Genomic DNA, 25,042 nt, shown 5'->3' with positions numbered 1-25,042 from the left:
GAGGAAAAAAATATTTTTGCATTAAGTAGGATACTGTAACGATTCATGTTGAATGTTACTTAAGTTGCTCCTTCCTGGTCCATTGATGAATGAATGTGAAATTTTCATGCTTCACAAAATGTATTCACATTAATTGACATCCGAACTGCACACTCGTTGTGTAAACAAAACACGGACATACTTCACTGATCTCTTAGACTTCCAAAAGAACTTCAAAACTGACTTGTCGGAGCATCGCTTTATATAGAATTTTAAGAATAACTTCCAAAATAAAGCATTATTAATTTTGTACAATTTTGATGTTACAGTTAAAATTTACGAAACTTAAAGAAACTGATGTTACAGCCGAATAAGGTATAAAATACAGTATTGAATGACAAATCTTTTTAGTAATATCTTTAGTTTTCCATAAGAAAATCCTTCTGAACTTTAACTACAATAATGTCTCTTGTATTATTTTAGTTATGTAATTAATTATAGTTTGGGCTTGGTTACTAACATACGATGGTAGTACAGAGCTCGGGCTTTATCTGATTACATACATAAAATGCACCAATAAAGCCTCAAATTCTGGAATTGGAAAACTGTTAGATGTAAACAATTGGAGAGTTAATTAGAAATGTAATTACAAAGAATATTAATTGCAAAGGAAGACATAAAAATAAATAACAAATGAAAATAAATTGCTTTGTAGTAACTTTTAAGTGGTTTCTCAAGATAGTGAGGTCTTCTGTTACAGGATTTTTGGATTACCATTTTGTTAATTAGAAGCATTGATTTTTCATGCTAACATCTCTGCAGTCTCTAGTTATTTATTGCTCAGGACTTATTACTTCAATTTCTTGATTAGTTACTTAACATGTACATAATTTTATCAATGACAACAATCCACCAATAATTAAGACAATGCACATCCTTCCAAAACAGTCCACGTGCCTTCACAATGAATATCAAGTTTTTTTTATCAAATAGGACAGAATGATACATATAAAGACACACATATGACGCCTTAGGAAGCACTGAATTGTCCGATAACTATCCCAATGCATATTTAAAAAAAAAAAGGTGGTATCAGACATTTCGTATGAGTTCTGGGGGAGGCTGTACCATTATAATACGAATGTAAGTCTGTTGCCGTGTCAGTTCACCACCTTACCCACTTTGCTACTACAGCTTACATGCTACTACCGCTTTATTTTATGTAATTCCGAGCGAGAGAGACCCAGGCTGGCTTCGTTGGTGAATGATGTGGGCATAAGCAGTAATTGCATGAAATTTTGGATGGTTTCCTCTGTCAGGCTTCACAAAATTCCTTTACATTGTTACTTAAAAGTTTTGAACACGTTTCGATAATTAATAAGTAAACCATTTGCAGAAAAGAGCAGGCGAAGTCACTAGTAATTTCCGCTAACACTCACAATGTAATATACATAAGCAGAGCCGATGTCTTGATATTTAATTATCTTTAAACTCTTTAATTGCGTAAAATAACAGGTATTTTGAGAGAATATTGAATGAATTTTTTTATGTTGTATCATTCACAGTAACAATCTTACCTAAACATATTTCTAACAAAGGAAAATAGTCTATTATGAACTCACTTTCCAACTGGATGCGTCCTGTGGTGATTCTTTAGTGACACAATCACTAATTCCGAAACTAAAACCACTCGGTATGTTTAAAATAACAAATTATAGCCGGCGGCGGTGGTCTCGCGGTTCTAGGCGCTCAGTCCGGAACCGTGCGACTGCTACGGTCGCAGGTTCGAATCCTGCCTCGGGCATGGATGTGTGTGATGTCCTTAGGTTAGTTAGGTTTAAGTAGTTCTGAGTTCTGGGGGACTGATGACCACAGATGTTAAGTCCCATAGTGCTCAGAGCCATTTGAACCTTTTTTTTTAAATAAATTATAGGTGTAAATAAACCACAGCTAACAGAACGACAGAGCATACTGAAATCCAAAACCTCTCGGCACAGTTGTCGAAAAATTGGTAGGAGGACCGTTTGGTAACAGGTCTCAGAAGCTTACTGAACAGGAAATTCAGATAAAGAACTGAATGACGTCACTACTGAGACAACTTACTGCACAGATCGGTATGAACGATATAGAATAGGTCCCAGGTCTTGCAGCTAGGTCTGTTACGGGGATGTGAGCCATGGGGCAATGTATTGGGAGCAGGGATTGTGTAGGGATGGACAAGTAATGTTACTTTAAATCCGTCTTGATTGCAAATTTTTTTTTTTATTATTCATATGACCGGTTTCGGTTCATTCAGAACCATCTTCAGATCTGATATTTAAGTTACAGGAGTAACCCGTCCAATGCAGCAACTTTCACATGCTACGTCACATAGCATTGCTTTGAAATTTTGACCCATTGTTGACTTCTAATACAGGCATGTTTCTAGGTACCCGATTCTGTAATACTTGTATATATAGGGAAAACTTTGTTACCAAAAATCTCAAAATGTGCCTCTGATTTACTTCAAATTTTTACACATTACTATAATCAATGTATAGATACATATATACTACATACTTCATAAAATACACACACACACAAATGCACAAAATAATGAAATGTTGTGCTTATGGCTTATTGGTTTATGATTAGAAACTGGGTGGGGCGGGGGGGGGGGGGGGGAGGGGGGAGAGGAGAGGAGATGGACATAGAAAACAGAAGGAGTATATACACAGAGAGAGGGGCAGGAGAAGGTGGACGGAGGAGGAGGAAGAGGAGATGGACAAAGAAAGGGGGGTGATGGATAGAGATGGGGGAGAGGAGGAGACAAGGAGCGAAGGAGGCAGTGGTGTTGTGAGAGAAACATAGGGACACACTGGCAGTGGAACATTGTTGACAGTGACAGTATAGTGCTAGGAAGAGAGTCAAGGAGACAATGCCAGAGGGTGCGCGGAATAAAGAGAAAGAGCAGGTGAAAGTGGGTGAGAGTGTATATCCAATTATCATGCATGTTAGAAACGTGTGCTTTCTATTTTCTTTCTTTTTGATTTAAGCAAACTGGGCCACAGCAAAGTGTGGCTGTGTGAGCTAGTTTCACATATTTTTTATTTACTCTTCACTATTTTACATTAGGTGTCAGAAAGGCACAGCTTGTCAAATTATTACTCATGGAAATTTTCTGTCAGTTATTTCTCAACAATTAAAAGTAATGATGCCTTCTAACTAGTATCATACCTTCTTTGAACCCTTTTTTGTTCTTGTGTATCAGAGCAACTACCCTGCTGTGGAGATATATATGATGATTGCTCAATATTTAATACACTGTATCCATTCACATTTCATTACAACAGGCATCAATTAGGTTATTAACATAACATGTATCCTGTGGTCTGGTTCTCAGTGGCCCACCTTTCCTTTATAATGGCCTATCCTTGTCGCCTTACTGAGAACCTCAATTCCACCAAGATGGGAAAGGTGCAGTATCAAGGGCAGGTATAAACTTGTAATTGGCTTATTCTATTGACCACCAGACTCACCTTCAGATACAACTGAAATCTACCTCAAATCTAAATTCGCTAGTTCATAAGTTCCTCAATCATACTGTCATCATTGATTATCCAGTGGTCAGAAAGGAAAAATGCAATTTTGTGAGTGGTGGGCGTGACAGGATGTCCAGTGAAACTTTTCTAAATGCGTTCTCTGTTAGCTACCAAGAACAGATTGTTCAGAACTGCTCTCATTACGGAAATACAGGATTATTCTAAATGATTGACCTATTTTCAAAAATTCATGTGTATTCAAGTACAAATCCAAAATGAACAAGCTTTATACCAATGAAAAGAGGAAGTTTCAAAGTTTTTAGCGGGCGACAGTGAGCAGGTGGTGATGGTCTCAGAAGCGGCCGGCATTCAATCACCAACTTGCAAAACCATTAGCTATTGGTTTAGGCAATTTAAACAGACTGGGAATGTGTGCAAAGGAAAAAGCACAGGCCGACCGCGTGTGTCAGAGTATGATGTTCAATGGATTCAAGAAAGTTTTGTGCACAGTCCCAGCAAGTCTACCAATAGAGCCAATCACGAACTTGAAATACTCCAACCAACTGTATGGAGAGTTCTGAGACGGCATTTGCTGTACAGGCTCTACCGATTACAGCTTGTGGAGGCTCTCAACCCCAATGCCAAAGAGAAGCATCTCGCATTTTTTGGTTATGTGCTAGCAAAGATGGAGGATGACACATTTCTACAGCGTGTAACTTTCAGCGGTGAAGCAATGTTCTGCCTTAGTGGAAAAGTTGATAGACACAATGTTTGCATATGGGGTCTGAAAAATCCACATTCACCATTGCAACACGAAAGAGACTCACTGTAGATCAACGTGTTCTGCGCCGTATCCCGTACAAAGGTTTATGGACCATTTTTCTTTGCAGAAAGAACTGTAATAGGAATCATGTACCTGGACATGTTGGAACAGTGGCTGTTCACTCAAGTTATGGAAGATTCCCAGGACTTTTATTTTCCAACAGGATGGAGCTCCGCCTCATTGGCACCATGATGTTCGAGGCCTTCTGAATGACCCTTCTTCAGTGCTGGGTTGGTTGCAGTGGACTTAAGGACTTGGCTCTGGATTTCTGGCCACTGAGATCTCCTGATCTCACACCCTGCAACTATTTCTTGTTGGGTTATGTGAAGGAAGCTGTTTACATCCCGCCTGTACAAACCACTCTGAACGATCTGCGGAACCAGATGACTGCTGCCATACACTCAGTAACAGCAGATACACTTTCGCATTTGTGGGACGAGTTTGGCTACTGCATTGATGTTTGTCGTGCAGCCAACGATGGCCACATTGAAAATTTGTGACACGTATCACATTTTTAATTATTCAATAATTATTAAAAATTAATTAATTACAAATTATTAAATTTATTAAGTTGAAATCAAACATTATGGGAAAAAAAATTGGAACTTCCTCATTTCATTGGTACAAAGCTTGTTCATTGTGGATTTGTGTGTGAATAAATACGAAGTTTCGAAAATGTGTCCAACATTTAGAATAACTCTGTATCTTGGATCTAATAATGCGTAATGTTTCTGAGCATGTTCACTTTGAAACTGGCGTCAGTGACCATGAGGCAGTTGTAACAAAAATGATTGCCAAAGTACAAAGGGCTATTAAAACAAGTAGAAGGATTTATTAAATGTTCAGCAAACTAGATAATGGGCCAGTAGTGTGATATCTCATTAAGGAACTCGAAACATTTTGCTCTTGAGAGAAGCATGTAGAAGAACTGTGGCTCACACTTAGAACAACAGTTGGCCATAGAGTGGCTATATACGTACTTAATACAACAGTTTGTGATGAGAGAGATCTTCCATGGTATATAATCACTGTAAAGGAACTTCTAAAGAAACAGTTATTACTGCATAATAAGTGTAAAATGAAGCATAGTGCTATAGATAGGGAATTGACGGTAGCAAAACGAAACAAACCAAAGAAAAGAAAAGCAGGAATGCTGAACTCTGTTTCCAGATGTTTCTTTACAAATAAAAATCCAGGGTTAGTACTTTTATTTAATAGTTGCACCACTGCAAAGACGAGTGATATGGATATTAGTATCAGTGATGTTGAGAAACAGGTGCAATTTCTAAAATTGAGCAAATCTCCAGGGCCCACTGGAACACCTAGTAGATTGTATACTGAATTTGTGACTGGGTAGCAGAAGATATCTGCAAAACAGTGTCCATTATGCTTGACATCCATTTCTTGTAGAACCTTAGAATGTATTCTGAGCTCAAATATAATGAGGTATCTCAAACAAACTGTCCTCCTCCGCGCCAGCCAGCATGGATTCCAAAACCCAACTTGCACTTTTCTCACATGATAACCTGAAAGCTTGGGTCAAGGCAGTCAGAAAGATGCAGTATTTCTCAATTTCTGAAAAGCATTTGCCTCAGTAGCACACTTGTGCTTATTTTCAAAAGTACGATCACAGGGGTTACCAAACAAAATTTGTGACTGAATTGAGGATTTCTTGGTAGGGGAGACACAATATGTTACCTTGGATGGAGAGTCATTGACTGATGTATATGTAACTTCAGTCGTGCAACAGGTAAGTGTGTTGGCACCATTGCTGCTCCTGTTGCATGCTAATGATCTTGCAGACAATATTAATAGTAATTTCTGGCTTTCCATGGGTGTTGCAGTTATATTTGATGAAGTACTGTCTGAAAATAGCTGCAAAAATATGCAGGTGGATCTTGATAAGATTTAAAAGTGGTGGTAAGATTGAGACTTGCTTGAAATGTTCAGAAACTGTAAATTGTAAATATTACATCCTATGGCTACAGTATCAGTTAGTCACAACTGGAACAAATCAGCACATACAAATACATGGGTGTAACACTTTGTAGAAATATGAAATGAACACACAGGATCAATCATAGGTAAAACAGCTGACAGACCTCAGTTCGCTGGTGGAATACTAGGAAAATGTAATCAGTTTGCAAAGGAAATTACTTACAAAATACTTGTGTGACCCATCCTAGAATATTACTCAAGTATGTGGGATCCATACTATGCAGGACTAATGGGGGATATTGAATGTGTAGAGAATGGCAGAAGGAATGGTCACAGGCTCGTTTCACTCGAGGGACTGTGTCGGAGAGATGCTGAAGAAATTTCACTCGCAAACTACTGAACATTGTATATATCCTGAGGAATTCTATTTATAAAGTTTTAAGAGTGGCTTTATATGATGAATCTAGGAATATACAAAAATTCTGTATGTATCATAAGGAAAACGTTAGATTAATTACAGCTGTCACTGAGTGAGGTGGTACAGTCGTTATCACACTGGACTTGCATTCAGGAGGATGGTGGTTCAAACCTGCGTCCAGCTGTCCTGATTTAGGTGTTCTGTGATTCCCTAAATCACTTTAGGCAAGCACTGAGATGATTCCTTGGAAAAGGCATGGCTGACTTCCTTCTCCACCCTTCCCTAACCTGATGGGATTGATGACATAACTGTTTGGTCGCTCCCCCAAATCAACCAACTAACCAACCAGTCAACCAGATGCAGTCAAACATTCATTCTTCTCGTGCCCCATGTGTGAATGGAATGGAAAAAAGTCCTAATAACTTGTACAGTGGGAAGTATCCCCTGCCATGCACTTCACAGTTGTTTGTAGAATACGCATTTAGATGTAGACTGAACTATTAGTTCTGAAAGATAGGTAATGTGTCACTTTATGTGTCTATCGGCACTACGACTCGTCACCTCCTGAAAGTAAGTACCGGCTAGAAATTCTTTCTCAAGTTTCTTAGTTTTCATGATTGAATTTACCTTTGATACAAAATACACTCTTGGAATTTTAACGGTAATCCTCGTTTTTAGCTTCTACCATTGGAGCTTGATAACCATTTTAACGCTCCTGCAGTCAACAAACATGTAACAAAATGCAACACTCTTTTTTGGATATTATCTCTCCCCTCTGATAGCCAGCCCTACTTGGTAAGTGTACCAGACCAGTGGGCAATACTTTATAAGTGGCCAAAAAAAGTCGTTTGTAAGCTGCTTATTTTATGTGTGAGATACATTTCCATAGTATTCTTCTGTTGGAACTCCACCTATTATTTACTTTTTCTGCAACTAGCATTTTATTGACATCTTGAGGTGTTGGGTATTATGCCAGGTATCAAAGTTGTTGTTGCACGATATTTTGACAGTGTGACTCATTATCAGATGCTACCTGAGATTGCTTGTTGAGTGGAACGGATCCAGTAGTTACACGTATGGCCATTGTTGGTCCTGGGTGTTCCATCTGCCATCCACTCCTGCTAGTGGCATCCTTAGGGATTCCCATTTTGGTCTGGTGAATGAGGCTGAGCTCTGGTGTTATGTCTTCAGAACAGTGCACCAGCCTGTGCACTAGCATTCCATTTTCGGTCCAGTGTGGTTCTAGATATTCCCATTGCAATCCACTCTCACTAAAAGTGTCCTGCGATGTTCCATCTTTGGTTTGGTGCAATTGGTGCTCTGTCTGGGGTTCGTTCCCCATGTCCACACCCACAGTTTTCTTTTTGTGGAGTTCTGCTGCTGCTGCTCGCCTTGTCTAGTTGCTTAGCCACTGTATGACATACCCAATTGCCAGGGTATATTATAAATTCCTGATTTTCATAGTCCCAAGTCATCTTTTACATTTCCTAGTAGTCCACTTATTCTGATAGGTGGACAGAACATGCACATTATATTATGCTTCCTGAGAATCCTGCTGATATTGGCAGAAATAGATACCACATGGGGCAAGTCTTTGCCCCATCTTGCTCTTCTTTATCGTGTGTCAGAGTGGATGGTTGAAGGTTCTTCTGAATATGTGAGGCTGTGTATCCATTTTTGCGAACACTGATCATAGATGCTCTGTTTCTACTATCAAGCTGTGTACATCTGAGAAGTTGTGTGCCCTGTATACCAATGTTTTAGAACTCCATGCTTCTACAGTGCATGGTGACAGCTGGTGGCTTGCAGGCATTAATCAGTGTGTGTAGGTTTGCAGTACACACTGTGGTCAAATTACCCACCTGCTCTCACTTTGGCTAGAATATCCAGAAATGGTAGCTGCCCACCTTTCCCAGTTCAATGGTGAACTTAATATTTGAGTGGCATTAGTCAAGGTGTTCAAGAAACTCATTGAGTCTATCCCTACCAAGAGCCCAGATCAAAAAGGTATCATCCTCATACCTGAAAAAGCATGTGGGTTTATATCTAGCAGTCTCAAATGCTTCCTCTTTTAATCTCTCCATGAACATATTGGTGACCACTGCCCATGGCTACACCTTCTATCTGCTCGTAATATTGGCTCCCATACAGAAAATAAGTTGAGGCCCAATATGTGCACAAACAGGTCCAACAGAGCATCATCAGAATTCTCCTCAGTTACTTCCAATGAGTCTTCCAGTGGCATTCTAGTGAACAAGGATACCACATCAAAACTTAACGTCATCTACTTCATGACAATCAATGCTGATGTTAATTTTCTTGCTGTTCTCATTTTTGCTACTTCTTATTACTTTTGTCTTTCTTCGATTTTCTCTCAGTCCATATTCTGTACTCATTAGGCTTTTCATTCTATTCAGCAGATCATGTAATTCTTCTTCACTTATACTCAGGATAGCAATACTATCAGTGAATCATATCATTGATATACTTTCACCTCAAATCTTAATTCCACTCCTGAACCTTTCTTTTATTTCCATCATTGCTGCTTCAATGTATAGATTGAACAGTATGGGTGAAAGACTACATCATTGCCTTACACCGTTTTTAATGTGAGCACTTTGTTTTTGGTCATCCACTCTTATTGTTCCCTCTTGGCTCTGGTACATATTGTATATTACCCGTTGCTCCGTACACCTTACCCCTATTTTTCTCATGACTTCAAACATCTCGCACCATTTTACATTGTCAAACCCTTTTTCCAGGTCAACAAATCCTATGAAAGTGTCTTGATTTTTCTTTAGTCTTGCTTCCATTATCAACAGCAAGGTCAGAATTGCCTCTCTGGTGCCCTTACCTTTCCTAAAGCCAAACTGATTGTCATGTAACACATCCTCAATTTTCTTTTCCATTCTTCTGCATATTATTTTGCTCAGCAACTTGGGTACATGAGCTATTACGCTGATTGTGCAGTAATTCTCACATTTGTTAGCTCTTGCAGTCTTTGATATTGCGTGGAAGATGTTTCTCTGAAACTCAGATGGTATGTTGCCAGACTCGTACATTTTACATACCAGTGTGAATAGTCATTTTGTTGCAACTTCCCACAATGGTTTTAGAAATTCTGATGAAATGTTATCTATCCCTTCTGACTTAATAGATGTTAATTCCTCCAAAGCTCTCATAAATTCTGATTCTAACACTGGATCCGCTATCTCTTCTAAATCCACTCCTGTCTCTTCTTCTGTCACATCAGACAAATCTTCACCGTCATAGAGGCTATCAATGTACACTTTCCACCTATCAACTCTCCCCTCTGCATTTAGTGATGGAATTCCCATTGCATTCTTTATGTTACCACCCTTGCTTTTAATTTCATCGAAGGTCATTTTGACTTTCCTATATGCTGAGTCAGTCCTTCTGACAATCATTTCTTTTTTTAATTCTTCTCATTTTTCATGCAGCATTTTGTCTTAGCTTCCCTGCACCTCCTATTTATTTCATTCTTCAGTGATTTGTATTTCTGTATTCCTGCCTTCCCCTGAACATTTTTGTACTTTCTTCTTTCATTGATCAATGGAAGTATTTCTTCTGTTACCCATGGTTTCTTCACAGTTACTTTCCTTGTACCTTGGTTTTTCTTTCCAACTTCTGTGATTACCCATTTTAGAAATGTCCATTCCTCTTCCAACTGTACTGCCTACTGAGCTATTCCTTATTGATTTATCTACAGCTTTAGAGAACTTCAGACATGTCTCATCATTCCTTGGTACTTCCGTATCCCACTTCTTTGCATATTGATTCTTCCGGACTAATCTCTTAAACTTCAACCTACTCTTCATTGCTACTAAATTGTGATCTGAGTCTATACATGCTTCTGGGTAAGCCTTACAAACCAGTATCTGATTTCGGAATCTCTGTCTGACCCTGGTGCAATCTAACTGAAATCTTCCCGTATCATCAGGCCTTTTCCAAGTGTACCACCACCTCTTGTGATTCTGGAACATAGTATTCGCTATTACTAGCTAAAATTTATTACAGGACTCAATTAAGCTTTCTATTCTCTCATTCCTGTCCCAAGCCCATACTCTTCTGTAACCTTTTCTTCTTCTCCTTCGCCTTCAACTGCATTCCAGTCCCCCATGGCTTTAGACTTTCATCTCTATTTGTGTATTGTATTACTCTTCAGTGTGCTCACATACTTTCTCTATCACATCAGGTTGCGATGTCGGCATGTATACCTGACCCATCGTTGTCAGTGTTGGTTTTCTGTCATTTCTGATAAGAATAGATCTATCAGTGACTTGTTCACAGTAACACACTCTCTGCCCTGTCTTCAGATTCATAATGAATCCTACTCTCGTTTAACATTTTCTACTGCTGTTGATATTATTCTATACTCATCTGACCAGAAATCCTTGTCGTCTTTCCATTCCACTTCACTTACCCCTACTATAACTAGATTGAGCCTTTGCATTCCCATTTTCAGATTTTGTAGCCTCCCTATCATGCTCAAGCTTCAGGCATTCCACCCTCTGACTCATAGAATGTTATCTTTAAATTAATTATTCAGTCTTTTTTCTCATGGTAACCTCCCACTTGGCAGTCCCCTCCCAGAAATCTAAATGGGGGACTATTGTAAAATCTTTTGCCAATGGAGAAATCATTATGACACTTTTTCGTTACAGGCCACATGTCCTGTTGATACACAATATGGGTCCTTAATGCAGTGGTTTCCATTGACTTTTGCAGCCTTATGCCGTTGATCATTGCTGATTCTTCTGCCTTTAGGGGCAGTTTCCCATCCAAAGGACAAGAGTGTGCCCTGAACCTCTATCTGATCCTCTGCCCTCTTTGATAAGGCCGTTGGCAGAATGAGGGTGAAGAGCTGCATACTAATTTGGCACGGCATGAAGTCTGTTTCATTCGCCACACCCAGAAGGCACCCAAGGATAACAGAGTGAACATTGGAGCTTTTATCCTAGCCTTCGACAGCAGCATTTTGCCTGAGAAGGTTAAGGCCTTGGTTTATAGGAGTGATGTCGGGCCTTATTTTCCTCTTCCGATGATGATGTTTTTGGTGCTAAAGGCTTGGGCATGTGTCTTCCTGCTGTTCTAATGAGGATATCTGTAGGGTATGTGGAAGTGTGTCCCATGAGGGCAGCCCTTGTGACCAGCCCCTCAACGTGTCGAATGTCTGGAACTGCACCCTCCTCATTCACCACAGTTCACAGTATTCAAGAGGGAGAAGTAAATACAAGAATATAAGATGCTTGACCGCCAGTCTTATCAAGATGCGAAAAAACGATTGAAAGACTTCATCTGAATGATATGGTGTCAAATTTTGTGACTTGTATCACAGTCCATACATCACACGATGACAAGGCCTCGCTTGTGCCCCTGGTTGTATCCCAGGGCCTGCCGTACAGTTGGGGGGAGGGGGGGGGGGATGTTAGCTCCCTTGCCTCCTACACCTATAGCACCGGTGGTTTCCACACCATTGGTGCAGCCAGAGATAGCTAGTCTCCTCTGGCCTTAGGGATAAGGACACCTGTCAAGATGCCCCCCTCTCAAGACAAGGACCAGCAGCCACAGGCTGTGGGCCAAAGAAAACTACTGTCCTCTTTGCTCCCAGTAGATAAAGTGGGAGAAATCTTCACAGAAATCAAAGTCTCACAAGGATAAGAAGGATAAGCAGGAAGGTAAACAACTTTCTGAGGCTTTGGATGATCTGCTTCCCATCCCTGTAGTGGTCGAGCCTACGCACACTTGTGACAGATCACAGAATCAGGTGGATTATGACCTGGTAGCGAAGTAATGACACCCATGTTTATCATTTGCCACTTTCTTACACCTGACTCCATCGCTTCTTGAATGGAACTGTATTGGCTTCCTTCGCCATCTGCCCAAACTCTGTCATGGCTATGTACTCCATAATTGGCATAGTACTTCAGGAAACAACAACACACCTCCCTGCTCTGAAAAACTACAATCCCTACTGTCCCAATCATGTTAATGCCGAGAGAGTGCGGTAGGGTTTGTACCCTCATATGCTCTGATACTTCCTGGGAGCGGTTGCCCCACCCACTACACTAGAGGCTGTGCCCATTGGTGTCTAGTGTCAGTTTGGATGACAATAGGTAATGTTCATCGACACTCAGACAGACCTTTCCAATATCATGAGATGTTAAGAGTTAGTGGCACAGCTACCTCCCCTCTTACTCTTATTGAGGGACTTCAATGCCCATAATCCTCTGTGTGGTGATGATACTATGTCTCGAACACCTTTCGGAATTGGATGTCTGCCTACTAAACACTGGAGCTGCAACACATTTCAGTGCAGCCCTCAGAACATACTCAACTATTGATCTTACAGTTTACAGCCCGCGTATCTTACCCCTGATTCAGTTGCGCATCCATGGCAATATTTGTGACGACTACTATTTTCCTATCGTTCTCTCCCTCTCCACCCACAGACATCTGGAACAGGCTCCACTTTGGTCGCCACAGAAAGCTGACTGGCAGGCTTTCTCATCTACTGCCACTTCTGCAGCCAGTCTTGAGACTGATATCAATGAAGCAGTGTGGGATACTACTGATACTATTATTCATGCTGCAGCAGTAGTGATACTGTACTCCTCTGGCTCATCCTGACGATCGCTGGTTCCATGGTGGTCTGAAGATATAACCACAGCTATCAGGGAATGCCACAGGGTGCTGTAACAGCACAAGCGCCAACCCTCTATTGATAATTTAATAGTATTCAAGAGACTCCTGGTGAAAGAGTGGTTTTTAATAAAGCAAAGGAAGCAGGCATGTTGGGAGCAATATGGATCATTTATGTGATCCTGCACCCCATCGTCCCAAGTATGGACTACAGTCCACAGCATTTGTGGCCATCCACCACCCACAGCGATTCCTGGCATCCTTTTCAAAGGTAAAATTTGCATTGATTCCTTGGTACTTACTGAACGTTTTGTGGTACACTTTGCTCAAGTGTTAGCATGCAGTAATTACCGTCCTCATTTCCTGACCTGGAAACACCTTATTGAGTGCTGCCCATTATCCTGCCATGCACATGGCCTTCTGTCATACAACATCCCTTTTTGTGAATCAGCACTTTGCAGTGAGTCGAGATACAGCCCCTGGACTCATCAAAGTCCACAACCAAATTCTCAAACATCTTTGTGCTGACAGCGTGCAAAGTATCCTCGGGCTTTTTAATCATGTTTGGTGGGAAGGAGAATTCCCCTCCCATTGGCAGGAAGGTATAATAATAATAATAATAATAATAATAACTTCAGTCATTACACAGAAATTAATGACACATACAACACAGAACAAAATTATAAATGAAGAACAAAAAGGCTGTTGCAAAGGAGCACGAGGATGTAAAGAGCAACTGATAATAGATACAGAGGTGACATATCAAGCTAAAACTAAGCAAAGGTCACTACACTATGCATACATTGATTACCAAAAAGCTTTTGATAGTGTACCCCACTCATGGTTACTACAAATATTGGAAATATACAAAGTAGATCCTAAATTGATACAGTTCCTAAACATAGTCATGAAAAATTGGAAAACCACACTTAATATCCAAACAAATTCAAATAATATCACATCACAGCCAATACAGATTAAGCGTGGAATATACCAAGGAGACTCATTAAGTCCTTTCTGGTTCTGCCTTGCTCTGAACCCACTATCCAACATGCTAAATAATACAAATTATGGATACAATATTACTGGAACATACCCACACAAAATCACACATTTGCTATACATGGATGATCTAAAACTACTGGCAGCAACAAAACAACAACTCAACCAATTACTAAAGATAACAGAAGTATTCAGCAATGATATAAATATGGCTTTTGGAACAGACAAATGTAAGAAAAATAGCATAGTCAAGGGAAAACACTCTAAACAAGAAGATTACATACTGGATAACCACAGCGACTGCATAGAAGCGATGGAAAAAACAGATGCCTATAAATATCTAGGATACAGACAAAAAATAGGAATAGATAATACAAATATTAAAGAAGAACTAAAAGAAAAATATAGACAAAGACTAACAAAAATACTGAAAACAGAATTGACAGCAAGAAACAAGACAAAAGCTATAAATACTTATGCTATACCAATATTGACCTACTCATTTGGAGTAGTGAAATGGAGTAACACAGACCTAGAAGCGCTCAATACACTTACACGATCACAATGCCACAAATATAGAATACATCACATACATTCAGCAACAGAAAGATTCACATTAAGCAGAAAGGAAGGAGGAAGGGGATTTATCGACATAAAAAAACCTGCATTATGGACAGGTAGACAATTCAAGAAAATTCTTTATAGAACGAGCAGAAACTAGCAAAATACACAAAGCAATCACTCATATAAATACATCGGCTACACCATTGCAATTTCATAACCACTTCTACAACCCCTTAGATCACATAACATCAACAGACACGAAGAAAATAAATTGGAAAAAGAAAACACTACATGGCAAGCACCCGTATCATTTAACACAGCCACACATCGATCAAGACGCATCCAACACATGGCTAAGAAAAGGCAATATATACAGTGAGACGGAAGGATTCATGATTGCAATACAGGATCAAACAATAAACACCAGATATCACAGCAAGCATATTATTAAAGATCCCAATACCACAACGGATAAATGCAGACTTTGCAAACAACAGATAGAAACAGTAGATCACATCACAAGCGGATGTACAATACTAGCAAATACAGAATACCCCAGAAGACATGACAATGTAGCAAAAATGATACATCAACAGCTTGCCTTACAACATAAACTTATAAAACAACATGTTCCCACATACAAGTATGCACCAAAAGACCATACCTCTTCGTCTGAGGTTTTACAAAGCTCTGATTTTATCCCATTTGGACTATGGATGTTTTGCCTATAGGTCAGCAGCACCGAACTTGCTGAACGCAGTTCACCACACTGGTGTGCGCTTGGCAACAGCAGCCTGTTGACAGCCTCGTGGCAGAAGCTGGTGTCACATTCCTGCAGGTTAGATGACAACAGCTTCTGGCAAATTATGCAGTCAGAATCAGTCAGATGCATACTCACCCTTGCCACTTGACTCTGTTCCACAACTAACAGCACAGACTGTTGGCGTGTTGCCCAAAACTGGGTAGACCAACTGGATATGACTCGGTACTCCACTGAAGGACCTCCAACAGCCTCTTTTATTCTGTGTTCCTAGAGCTCCCCTTGAAACCCTCCCTCTCCACCACCACCACCACCACCACCACCACCCGTGGTTTGTGCCCTGTCCTGTGATACAGATGGACCTCTTTTGTGGCCCCAAGAAGGTTGCTGATTGTACCCTTCTCCTCCACAATTCTTCTAATTCATTACGCATCTACACAGATGGATTCAAAGTCATCAATAGGGTTGGTTACACTTTTGCCCATGCAAGGGGACCCTATAGTTTATTCTGCTATAGTTTATTCTGATATACAGTGTACTATTAGCAATTTGAGATACTTGAATAAATTCTAAAGGAAGTGACCAACAATGGATACCGTAACTTTTTTCCTAATAGTGGTGGGTTCTCAGTTTCTCCTGTCCTTTGCTAGTTGAAAGTTTGATATATGAAATTGTTTTGCTTTATAGATTTCAGTTCTACATATTTAGGAAGTTAATTTCTGTGAAGATGCTTTTTAATGTTTGTGTTGTATTGACACATTCACATGTACATCAGCAGCATCAGCATCAGTGATTGAAATCTTACCAGGGGCACTCATGACCCTAGCTGTGATGTTGCAAAGATAGAGCCTTTTTTGTGGGATAAATTTAATTGCTGCTTGAGATTGCCATGATTAATATTTCAGCAATTATAATTCTACAAGAACCAGTAAGATTTTTCAGTTGGCTCACTTGAACCTCCATGCACTTGATCTAGTGTTCATGCAATCGTTTGACTCCTGTGATAAGACATGGTGGCTTTGTGTAAGTGTCAAGAGGACAAATCCAGAGGCCAATGGCTGAATCACAGTGATAAAAGCAATGTTAAATTTGATAAGTTACACAAATATGTCTGTAAATATAATTCAGTAGAACTACTGCTGCTGTCTTTGGTGGCACATCAATATTCCAAAGATGACTTCTGAGCTTGGGAAACGGGTAGCCAGGATGAGCGAATTTATTTGGGCTGTGGATAAACTGCTAACAGTGTACACTCCAGAAATGGACACAGATGATGTGTTCACTAGAGTGTTCTGTATTTGGATTTTAGTAGGTACCACTTTTCTTCATCTTCAGCAGCAGCAGCACCACCACCACCACCACCACCACCACCACCTCCTCCTCCATCACCAGCCCCCCACCATGACGATGACTACTACTATTACAAGTACAGCTACCTTTACTACCCGCTCCTTTTCAAGAAATAGTTTGTACAGTTGTTCTGGGAACTGTGTTGTCCTCACAGATCCTGCACATCTATGACCACAGGACTTACAATTTACAGTGTTTCGCAGCAGGCAGGTTTATTATATTCTTCCTATATGATTCGATCATTGGACTTTGTATTCTGTGCCCCCCACTGCCTCTCCACACACACACACACACACACACACACACACTGCTGTTGCCTAGTAGGATGAGCAGTGAATAGTGATTCTGGAAGAGCGGATGATACAGCATGGTGAGGGTTGTGGAATGGTAAGAGGGAGAAATGGACAGGTGGAAGCTAGAAAAAGATCATGCTGAGAGGTACAGAGAAGTCAAGAATGGGGGGAGAAGACCAAGGGAAGTTTACAGATAGAATGAAGAGACGGGGGAAGGTTCCAAGGAGATAGCTGATATGTTGTAGAAGAGAGAAGAAATGGGGGATGTGAGAAACAGTGCAGATTGGAGGTGTGGAATACTGAGGGAAGAAGAAGGGTCAGGTAAACGGGAAGGGGGGGGGGGGAGGGGGGGTGACGGCAATTGTGATCTTTGAATAAGGACAGGAAGTCTGTTCTCAACAGACAAATCTTACGGTTTGTGAGATGGAACTGCTGCCCAGTTTTTCCCATCATGAGGTGAAAGTGTCAACACTACCCACTACCCTAGCTTTTATAGCTATTGGTTCCTTCTTCAGGGAGGAAAGAGGATTGGGGGAGGTTGAAAAATGGAAGGACAGATCACTTGGACACAATGATGTATTAGGAATCCTAATTAAATCGTACTGATACTTGTTAAAGCTTTAGTAGTAAGATCCATTGTGTAAAAAAAAAAATCTGCTCAGATGTAGTTTGCACCTTCCAAATCTCAATTAATATAACAACTTTACTGTGCTATAAAATATGATAATCAGTTCTTTATGATATGTAAATTCATCATTTTACACTGGGAATTTCATCCAGCTTTTCATTATAATGATTTAATTCCCTAATACACGTTTTTCACAGGCACTTTCTAGCTAATTTCACTACCTTTCTCCTTTTTTGTTTTAATCAGGGAACAAAAGCTGGCAAGATACGCACCGAATCTGGAGCCTGGATACCCGCAACTTATAAAAGCAACAGGTACTCGCAGTGGAAAGAGAGAAGCAAAATATCTCAGCAGGATGAACAAGATGATGACACAGATGAAGATTCCAAAAACAGGCCTACTAAAGGTGTGTGGAATGACACTTGATATGCTTTGTGGACTTATTTATATAAATTGAGTATGTAAATTTACATATGTTTCGTATCACCATGAGCATTCCTTTTTTTCCAGGACTGAAAGCTGTTCCGAGCACTCACTGGGGTCGTCACAATATGAAGGTACAAGAAAAAATGAGACGATCAGAACTCAAGAAACCTGAACAGATCTTGAAAGCCAGAATGTTGCAAGAGAAAAAGAAAAAGAAATATCGTAAGAAGAAATCTAAGAGGCGTCATTAATATCTTGTATCACATGTATATAAGAGATTCGTTTGCAATCTGTAAAATGGATATCGATTCAGTAAAAGATGTTTAAGGTTATTAAAGTTAAAATTGTGTTTTGATAATCTCTATCCTGGCTCATACAAAACACCTTAGTTATTTAGAAAACAAGTTATTAGGGAAAAGCAATTAAAGTGTTACAAGCATTTGGACACACTTGTTTGGTTTTTTTGTGTCAATGTATACAGCTATTATTACTTAAACAAGACAGTATAGGTTAAAATGCACAAAACCTGAACAATTAGGGTCAGTGTGAGCTAGCAAGCTTGATGGTGGAATAAAAATACCAGAAACTCTGTAAGTCTTTGCAAAGTTATTTTAATCATGACAATTAATAGTCCGCATAGCAACCTGTAGTCTAATCCAATAGAGGACAGGCAGGTTCCAGCAATGCACCATGAGAATGGTCTGCCTCCATAGCTGAGTGGTCAGCGCAGTGGAATGCCATGCGAGGGGCCTAGGTTTTGATTCCTGGCTGGATCGGAGATTTTCTCCACTTGTGGACTGGGCGTTGTGTTGTCTTCGTCTTAATTTCATCCCCATTTACATGCAAGTCGCTGAACTAAAAAAAGTTGCACCAGGCGGCCGTGCTCCCTGCAAGTGGGGCTCCCAGCCTAGCCACATGCATCATCATCATCATCATCATCATTTCAAGGATGATCACATTGTGAAAGATGTGACAGTGGAGCTATCTGATGGTGCTTAGAAATGCATTCTGGCCCCTAGGTGGCGGGACAAGGTGAGTAGTTGGGAACACCACCTATCCTGAGGTACTTCTTTGATTCTGTGATGCTGATATCTTTTATGGTGGAATTGATGTTTTTATCTGGGCGATACGCGTCATCCTCGCCCCCTCACCCAGAGTTGGTCAGAACAATGAAAAATGTCTGATATAGTGATTGAGATGATGAACTAGATGCAGGGGAATTGTAGATGGGTGTCTTGCCTAATAGTTTGCCTGGATGTGTAGGCACATGGCAAAAGACCCCCAGGGTATTGTAAAGTTAAAATTTATTTAAAAAAAAAAAAGAAAAAGAAGAAGAAGAAAGAAAGAAACAGCGTCGCCAAAGACATTAATTATGAGTACACAGTAAGGTGCAGACAAATGGAAAAATAAATCATCATTCATGTTTCTTTACACATGATTTTGTTTCTCTCTTTCTTGTATGTAGAAATTTCTGTTAAGATGTGTGATTTTGAGTATGGTGAACTAGGAGTGTTTTTTTATCGTATATGTTGCGAAATAAGAGAAGATTTGATAGCAGCATTAAGTATTTTTTATTGAAGTGAAGTGGATCCAAGTAAGGACTTTTGACATGCACTGGTGTCCTTGAAGTCTGCTGCTTGCACCTACAATTGAAATGTAAGAGAGGAAGTGTGATTAGCCAAAAATTGTACAAGCACATTTCCAATAATGCAATTGTAATATATTTTAAATTATTTTTTTTTCATTCACCTATAAACGCAACTGGCGACCTGAATGCCAGGACTTCACAGCACCTGTTGTGACTAGTGTTTGTTAACTATTGTTACAGTAAGAAATTTCTATGACATAGTTATGAGTGATAAGAACTAATAGTCAGTATTTTCTGTTTACATGAATCAGCAAAAAGGCAAAAATTGAGGAGAAAATTTTGGAAAGCAATAAGAATTGGACGTAGGTTACATAAAATTTTGCATAGTAAGCTGTTTTGTTCAGCGCAGCAATGGTAGGACTGCTGCGCAACTTGTTTGCATGGTTACGCTTGGTAGCACCTCTTTTGATGTAGTTGGAAACCTTTTCCTCATTATTCTCTTCCTTGATTTGGTGGAAAATGTACAGGAACTTTTCAGTGTGATACGTGTTGTCAGTAAAACATAAAGAATTGTGACCAATAGTTTGTGCATCATAGTAGATGTAAAACAGGCTTTGACATCACGTAAATTGCAATTAGCATATGAAATTTGAACGTTTTTTTTGTGAAATTTTTATTTTTGAATATTCATACAACATGGCCGAAAAATTGTTGATAGCAATGGTGAAGGCACAATCAGCCAAGATGGTGTGGAGTTGCGCCATTGAGCAGTTGAGGTTCGGGCTCCATGCATGCCTACTGCAGAAAGTTTTTGCTATAACGTCAAGTTGAACACACATATTTCAGAACGACACAACACATATAAGTCACTGAGCATGTTGACAAAGCAAGACATGTGAACAAGGTAACATTCAAATGAACACTGAGTCCAAGTCTACCAGCCGCTGCCTGGCTGGCCGCTGAGGTGGCGCGGCTGCTGCATGGCTGGCAGACAGCGCTGCATGTAGAGGACGTGCGTGATTGCGCAGCGGCACTTTGAATGATCGGCAAGTCACAACACTTTTCCCCCCTTTGAAATTTTTGCACTGGTCTTGATGGAGGTGGCCTGGAGATTGCTAACGTCCATAGGCGTTTTTTGACTGGCCGTAAAGTCTCGAGGAGGCGGCTTCCCATATGGACGGAAGTGTCCCCGATGATAACGGGTCGAGATGACAGGAGATGTAGAATCTGCTGGGGCCCTGTGCACCAATCTGCCTGTTGCGGCAAGTCCAGTTGATATAACAGGAAACATGGGCTATGTGTCGGCGTCCGTAGGAGGAGGAGGCGAGTAGATTGGCTCCGACAGATGATGGTCATCCGGTTCCTGCACGGGCATGTCTCCTGGTGGCGTCTGTTCTTGTGCTGGCACCGAGATGACGGTGAGAGGGTTGTGTTGTGAGTATTGAGAGACTCCAAGATCCCGAGCGTCGGGTAGATCCAAAGGTGGTGTAGCGGCATTCGGAACAGGCGTTGCTGGCACACGAGGCCGAAGCTGGTCCGAATGACGCACTGCAACACCCGTGTCTTCTGGATTTCATATAGGCGTCGGCCACGGTGTCGTAAGATGCGGCCCGGACTCCATTTTGGCCGTCTGCCATATCCCTGTACCCAGAAGAGGTCGTCAGCGGTGAACCGGTCAAGTGAAGGCACTTGCGGCCGTGACGTGGAAGGCCGCAGAAGATGAAGTAGTGTGCGGGGCTGTCGGCCATGTAAGAGCTCAGCCGGGCTGTGGTCGCCCGTGGGGGTGAAACGGTAAGAAGCCAGAAACTGGAGAAGTGCATCATCAGCAGCAGAAGAAGTCAGAAGTTTCCACACCTGAGCCTTAAATGTGTGGCCAGTCGTTCAGCCTCACCGTTTGATTGTGCATGGAATGGCAGGGCCGTGACATGCATAACGCCGTGACGAGCACAAAAATCCGCAAATTTGGAAGAGGCAAATCGCGGACCATTATCAGTAACAAGAGTAGAGGGAAGGCCTTCCAAAGAAAAAATGCGGGCGAGAGCACTTGTGGTTGCCGCAGTGGTAGGCGACCGGACAGTGAAAGGAAAGTTAGAGTAGGCGTCAATTACGATGAGCCAATAAGTACCTAAAAAGGGTCCTGCGAAGTTAGCATGAATGCGCTCCCAAAGCGTCTCAGGCGAAGGCCACGGTGACAAAGATGACTTTGGGGCGGCGGCCTGTGACGCACAAGGGCTGCAGGCTGCGACCATGTGTGCTATTTCAGAGTTGATGCCGGGCCGGTACACATGACGGCGCGCCAGAGATTTCGTGTGAGAGACACCCCAGTGCCCTTGGTGAAGGAGGCGCAAGACCGAAGCATGCAAAGACACAGGTACCACATCATGCTGCGAAGCATTGTCGGCGGAAAGGAGGATAACACCATCCCTAGCCGTGAGGCAGTAGTGCAAAGTGTAGTAGTTCCGCAATGGATCAGAAGTCTTAGCGGACGGACGATCTGGCCAACCCTTCTGAATACAGTGTAAAACCCGGGAGAGGGTAGGGTCAGAACCCGTAGCAGCCGCCAGCCGGTCCTCGGTGATGGGGAACCCGTCCACAACCAGCTGCTCGGCGACATCCAGGTGGAAACACAGAAGTTCGTCCCTATCGAATGCCAGATCAGGACCCATGGGTAGGCGAGACAGTGCATCAGCATTTGCATGTTGAGCCGTTGGCCGGAAATGAATCTCATAATTGAAACGAGACAAGTAAAGAACCCAACGCTGGAGGCGGTGTGCAGCCTTGTCGGGAAGGGGTGATGATGGATGAAACAAGGAAACAAGTGGTTTGTGATCCGTAACAAGATGAAATTTGGAGCCATAGAGAAAAACACCAAACTTATGAAGAGCATAAATAATGGCCAAAGCTTCTTTTTCAGTTTGAGAATACTTTTGTTGGGCATCCATGAGCGTTTTGGAGGCATAAGCAATGGGTTGTTCAGAGCCGTCCGAAAAATGGTGCGCAAGGACTGCACCGACCACGTATTGAGAGGCGTCCGTGGCAAGAACAAGACGTTGGCCAGGTCGATAAGTAGCCAGGCACAGGGCCTGTTTCAGCATAGCCTTCAATTTGTGGAAAGCCACATCACATGACGCGGACCAGTGAAAAGGCACGTTTTTTTGCAAAAGGCGATGCAACAGCTGAGCTACCGACGCAGCAGACGGTAAAAACTTGTGATAGTATGCTATTTTCCCCAAGAAGGCCTGCAGTTCCTCAACAGATGTAGGGCGAGGAAGGGCATCGATCACAGCGACAGTTTGCTGAAGAGGACGAATACCATCCCGAGAGAGTTGAAACCCCAAGTACGTGATAGATGCCTGAAAAAATTGTGATTTCTGAAGATTACCCTTAAGACTGGCAGTCTGTAAGACATGAAAAAGTGTGCGGAGGTTCTGAAGATGTTCTTCAGTGGTGGAGCCAGTGACAACAATGTCGTCCAGGAACAGGGAGCAATAATTGTTTCAAGAACCGTTGAAAGAGAGCAGTGGCGCTGGCAACTCCGAATCGTTGTTATTGATTGAGGCTGAAAGGCGTGTTAAGGACCAGAAACTGCCGGGAAGCAGCGTCGAGAGGAAGTTGATGATAAGCTTCTGACAGGTCAATTTTAGAAAAATACTGGCCACCCGCAAGTTTAGTGAAAAATTCTTCAGGTCGGGGCATAGGATAAGTGTTGATGAGGCATTGTGCATTTACAGTGGCTTTAAAATAGCCACATACACGAATATCACCATTGGGCTTAGCAACGACAGGAGAGGACCACTCACTGGAAGTGACAGGAAGCAAGACCCCTGAAGTAGTGAGAAATTCAGCTCCCGTTTTACCCGATCACGAAGGGCCACAGGAATGGGCTGAGCCCGAAAAAACTTAAGCCGAGCAGTGGGTTTGAGCATGATATGAGCTTCAAAGTCGTTTGCACGGCCTAACCCAGGAGAAAAAAGGGACGAAAATGTGGTCTACAAGGAATCCAATTGAGAATAAGGAATAGCATCAGAGACGATATTGACAGAGTCATCTATGGAGAAACCAAAAACGCGAAAGGCATCAAAACCAAAAAGATTTTCTGCATTGCTCTGGTCGACCACAAATATGGGAACAGTGCAAACTACGGATTTGTAAGATACCTCAGCATTAAATTGTCCCAAGAGAAAAATCTTCTGTTTATTGTACGTCCGTAATTGCTGAGTGGCAGGTGATACGAGTGGAGAACCCAACTGAAGATACGTCTGAGAATTAATTATAGTGGCAGCAGAACCGGTATCCACCTGCATGCGAATATCCCGACCAAGGATTTGGACAGTGAGGAATAACTTCCCTGAAACGGTAGAAGTGCAATTGACAGACAACACAGAAGCAGAATCAGCATCACGGTCATGAACATCATGTATGCGGTCGGATTTCCAAACGGCAGACACATGACCCTTCTTTTTGCAATTGTGACACATGGCCCAATGTTGGGGACAGTCCTCCCCTGAATGTTTCGTAAAACGCCGCGGACATGAAGGAAGTTGCCGTGGGTTTTGCAGCAGTTTCTTAGAGGGTTGTTTGCGGTTAGGCCGAGGGTGCGCGTTGGGAGCGGACTGCGGCCACGCCGGCCGGTGGGGACGCATCGCACGCGTCGTCAACAGTGCACAGTGGTTGTATTTCCCCGACGTCACCCCACGCCTCTATTTGCACGCCAGCGGCGTGAGAAATTTCAATAGACTGCGTGATGGATAGGACTTCATCTAGAGTCGGATTTCCCAACTGAAGGGCACGTTGCCGAACTTCTTTGTCGGGTGCCGACCGGATAATAGCATCGCGTACCATGGAATCGGCATAGGATTCTTTGTGAACGTCAGTAACAAATTGACACTTTCGGCTGAGACCGTGAAGTTCAGCAGCCCAAGCGCGATAGGATTGATGCGGTTGTTTTTGACAATGATAAAAGGCAACACGAGAGGCTACCACATGCGTTTGCTTTTGAAAATAGACAGACAGAAGTGAGCACATTTCAGCAAAGGACAAAGACGCAGGATCTTTCAAAGGAGCCAATTGCGACAACAACCGATACATT

At 41.7% G+C, this 25,042-nt stretch overlaps 1 protein-coding gene across 1 annotated transcript in view; it reads left to right on the top strand.

Annotated features, from left to right (window-relative positions):
• LOC124776873 (ATP-dependent RNA helicase DDX54) overlaps positions 1 to 18,709 on the top strand; it is a 138,297-nt gene extending 119,588 nt beyond the window's left edge. Inside the window, exons 13-14 of the mRNA XM_047252054.1 lie at positions 18,186 to 18,345; positions 18,450 to 18,709. Of these exons, the coding sequence (XP_047108010.1) occupies positions 18,186 to 18,345; positions 18,450 to 18,616 (327 nt within the window). The 3' untranslated portion in view covers positions 18,617 to 18,709. The remainder of the gene's footprint in view (positions 1 to 18,185; positions 18,346 to 18,449) is intronic.
• The last annotated feature ends 6,333 nt before the right edge of the window (positions 18,710 to 25,042 follow it).

Source organism: Schistocerca piceifrons, chromosome 2 (genome assembly GCF_021461385.2).
Source record: "Schistocerca piceifrons isolate TAMUIC-IGC-003096 chromosome 2, iqSchPice1.1, whole genome shotgun sequence".
Lineage (NCBI taxonomy): Eukaryota > Metazoa > Arthropoda > Insecta > Orthoptera > Acrididae > Schistocerca > Schistocerca piceifrons.
This window is presented reverse-complemented; position numbering and strand designations above follow the sequence as displayed.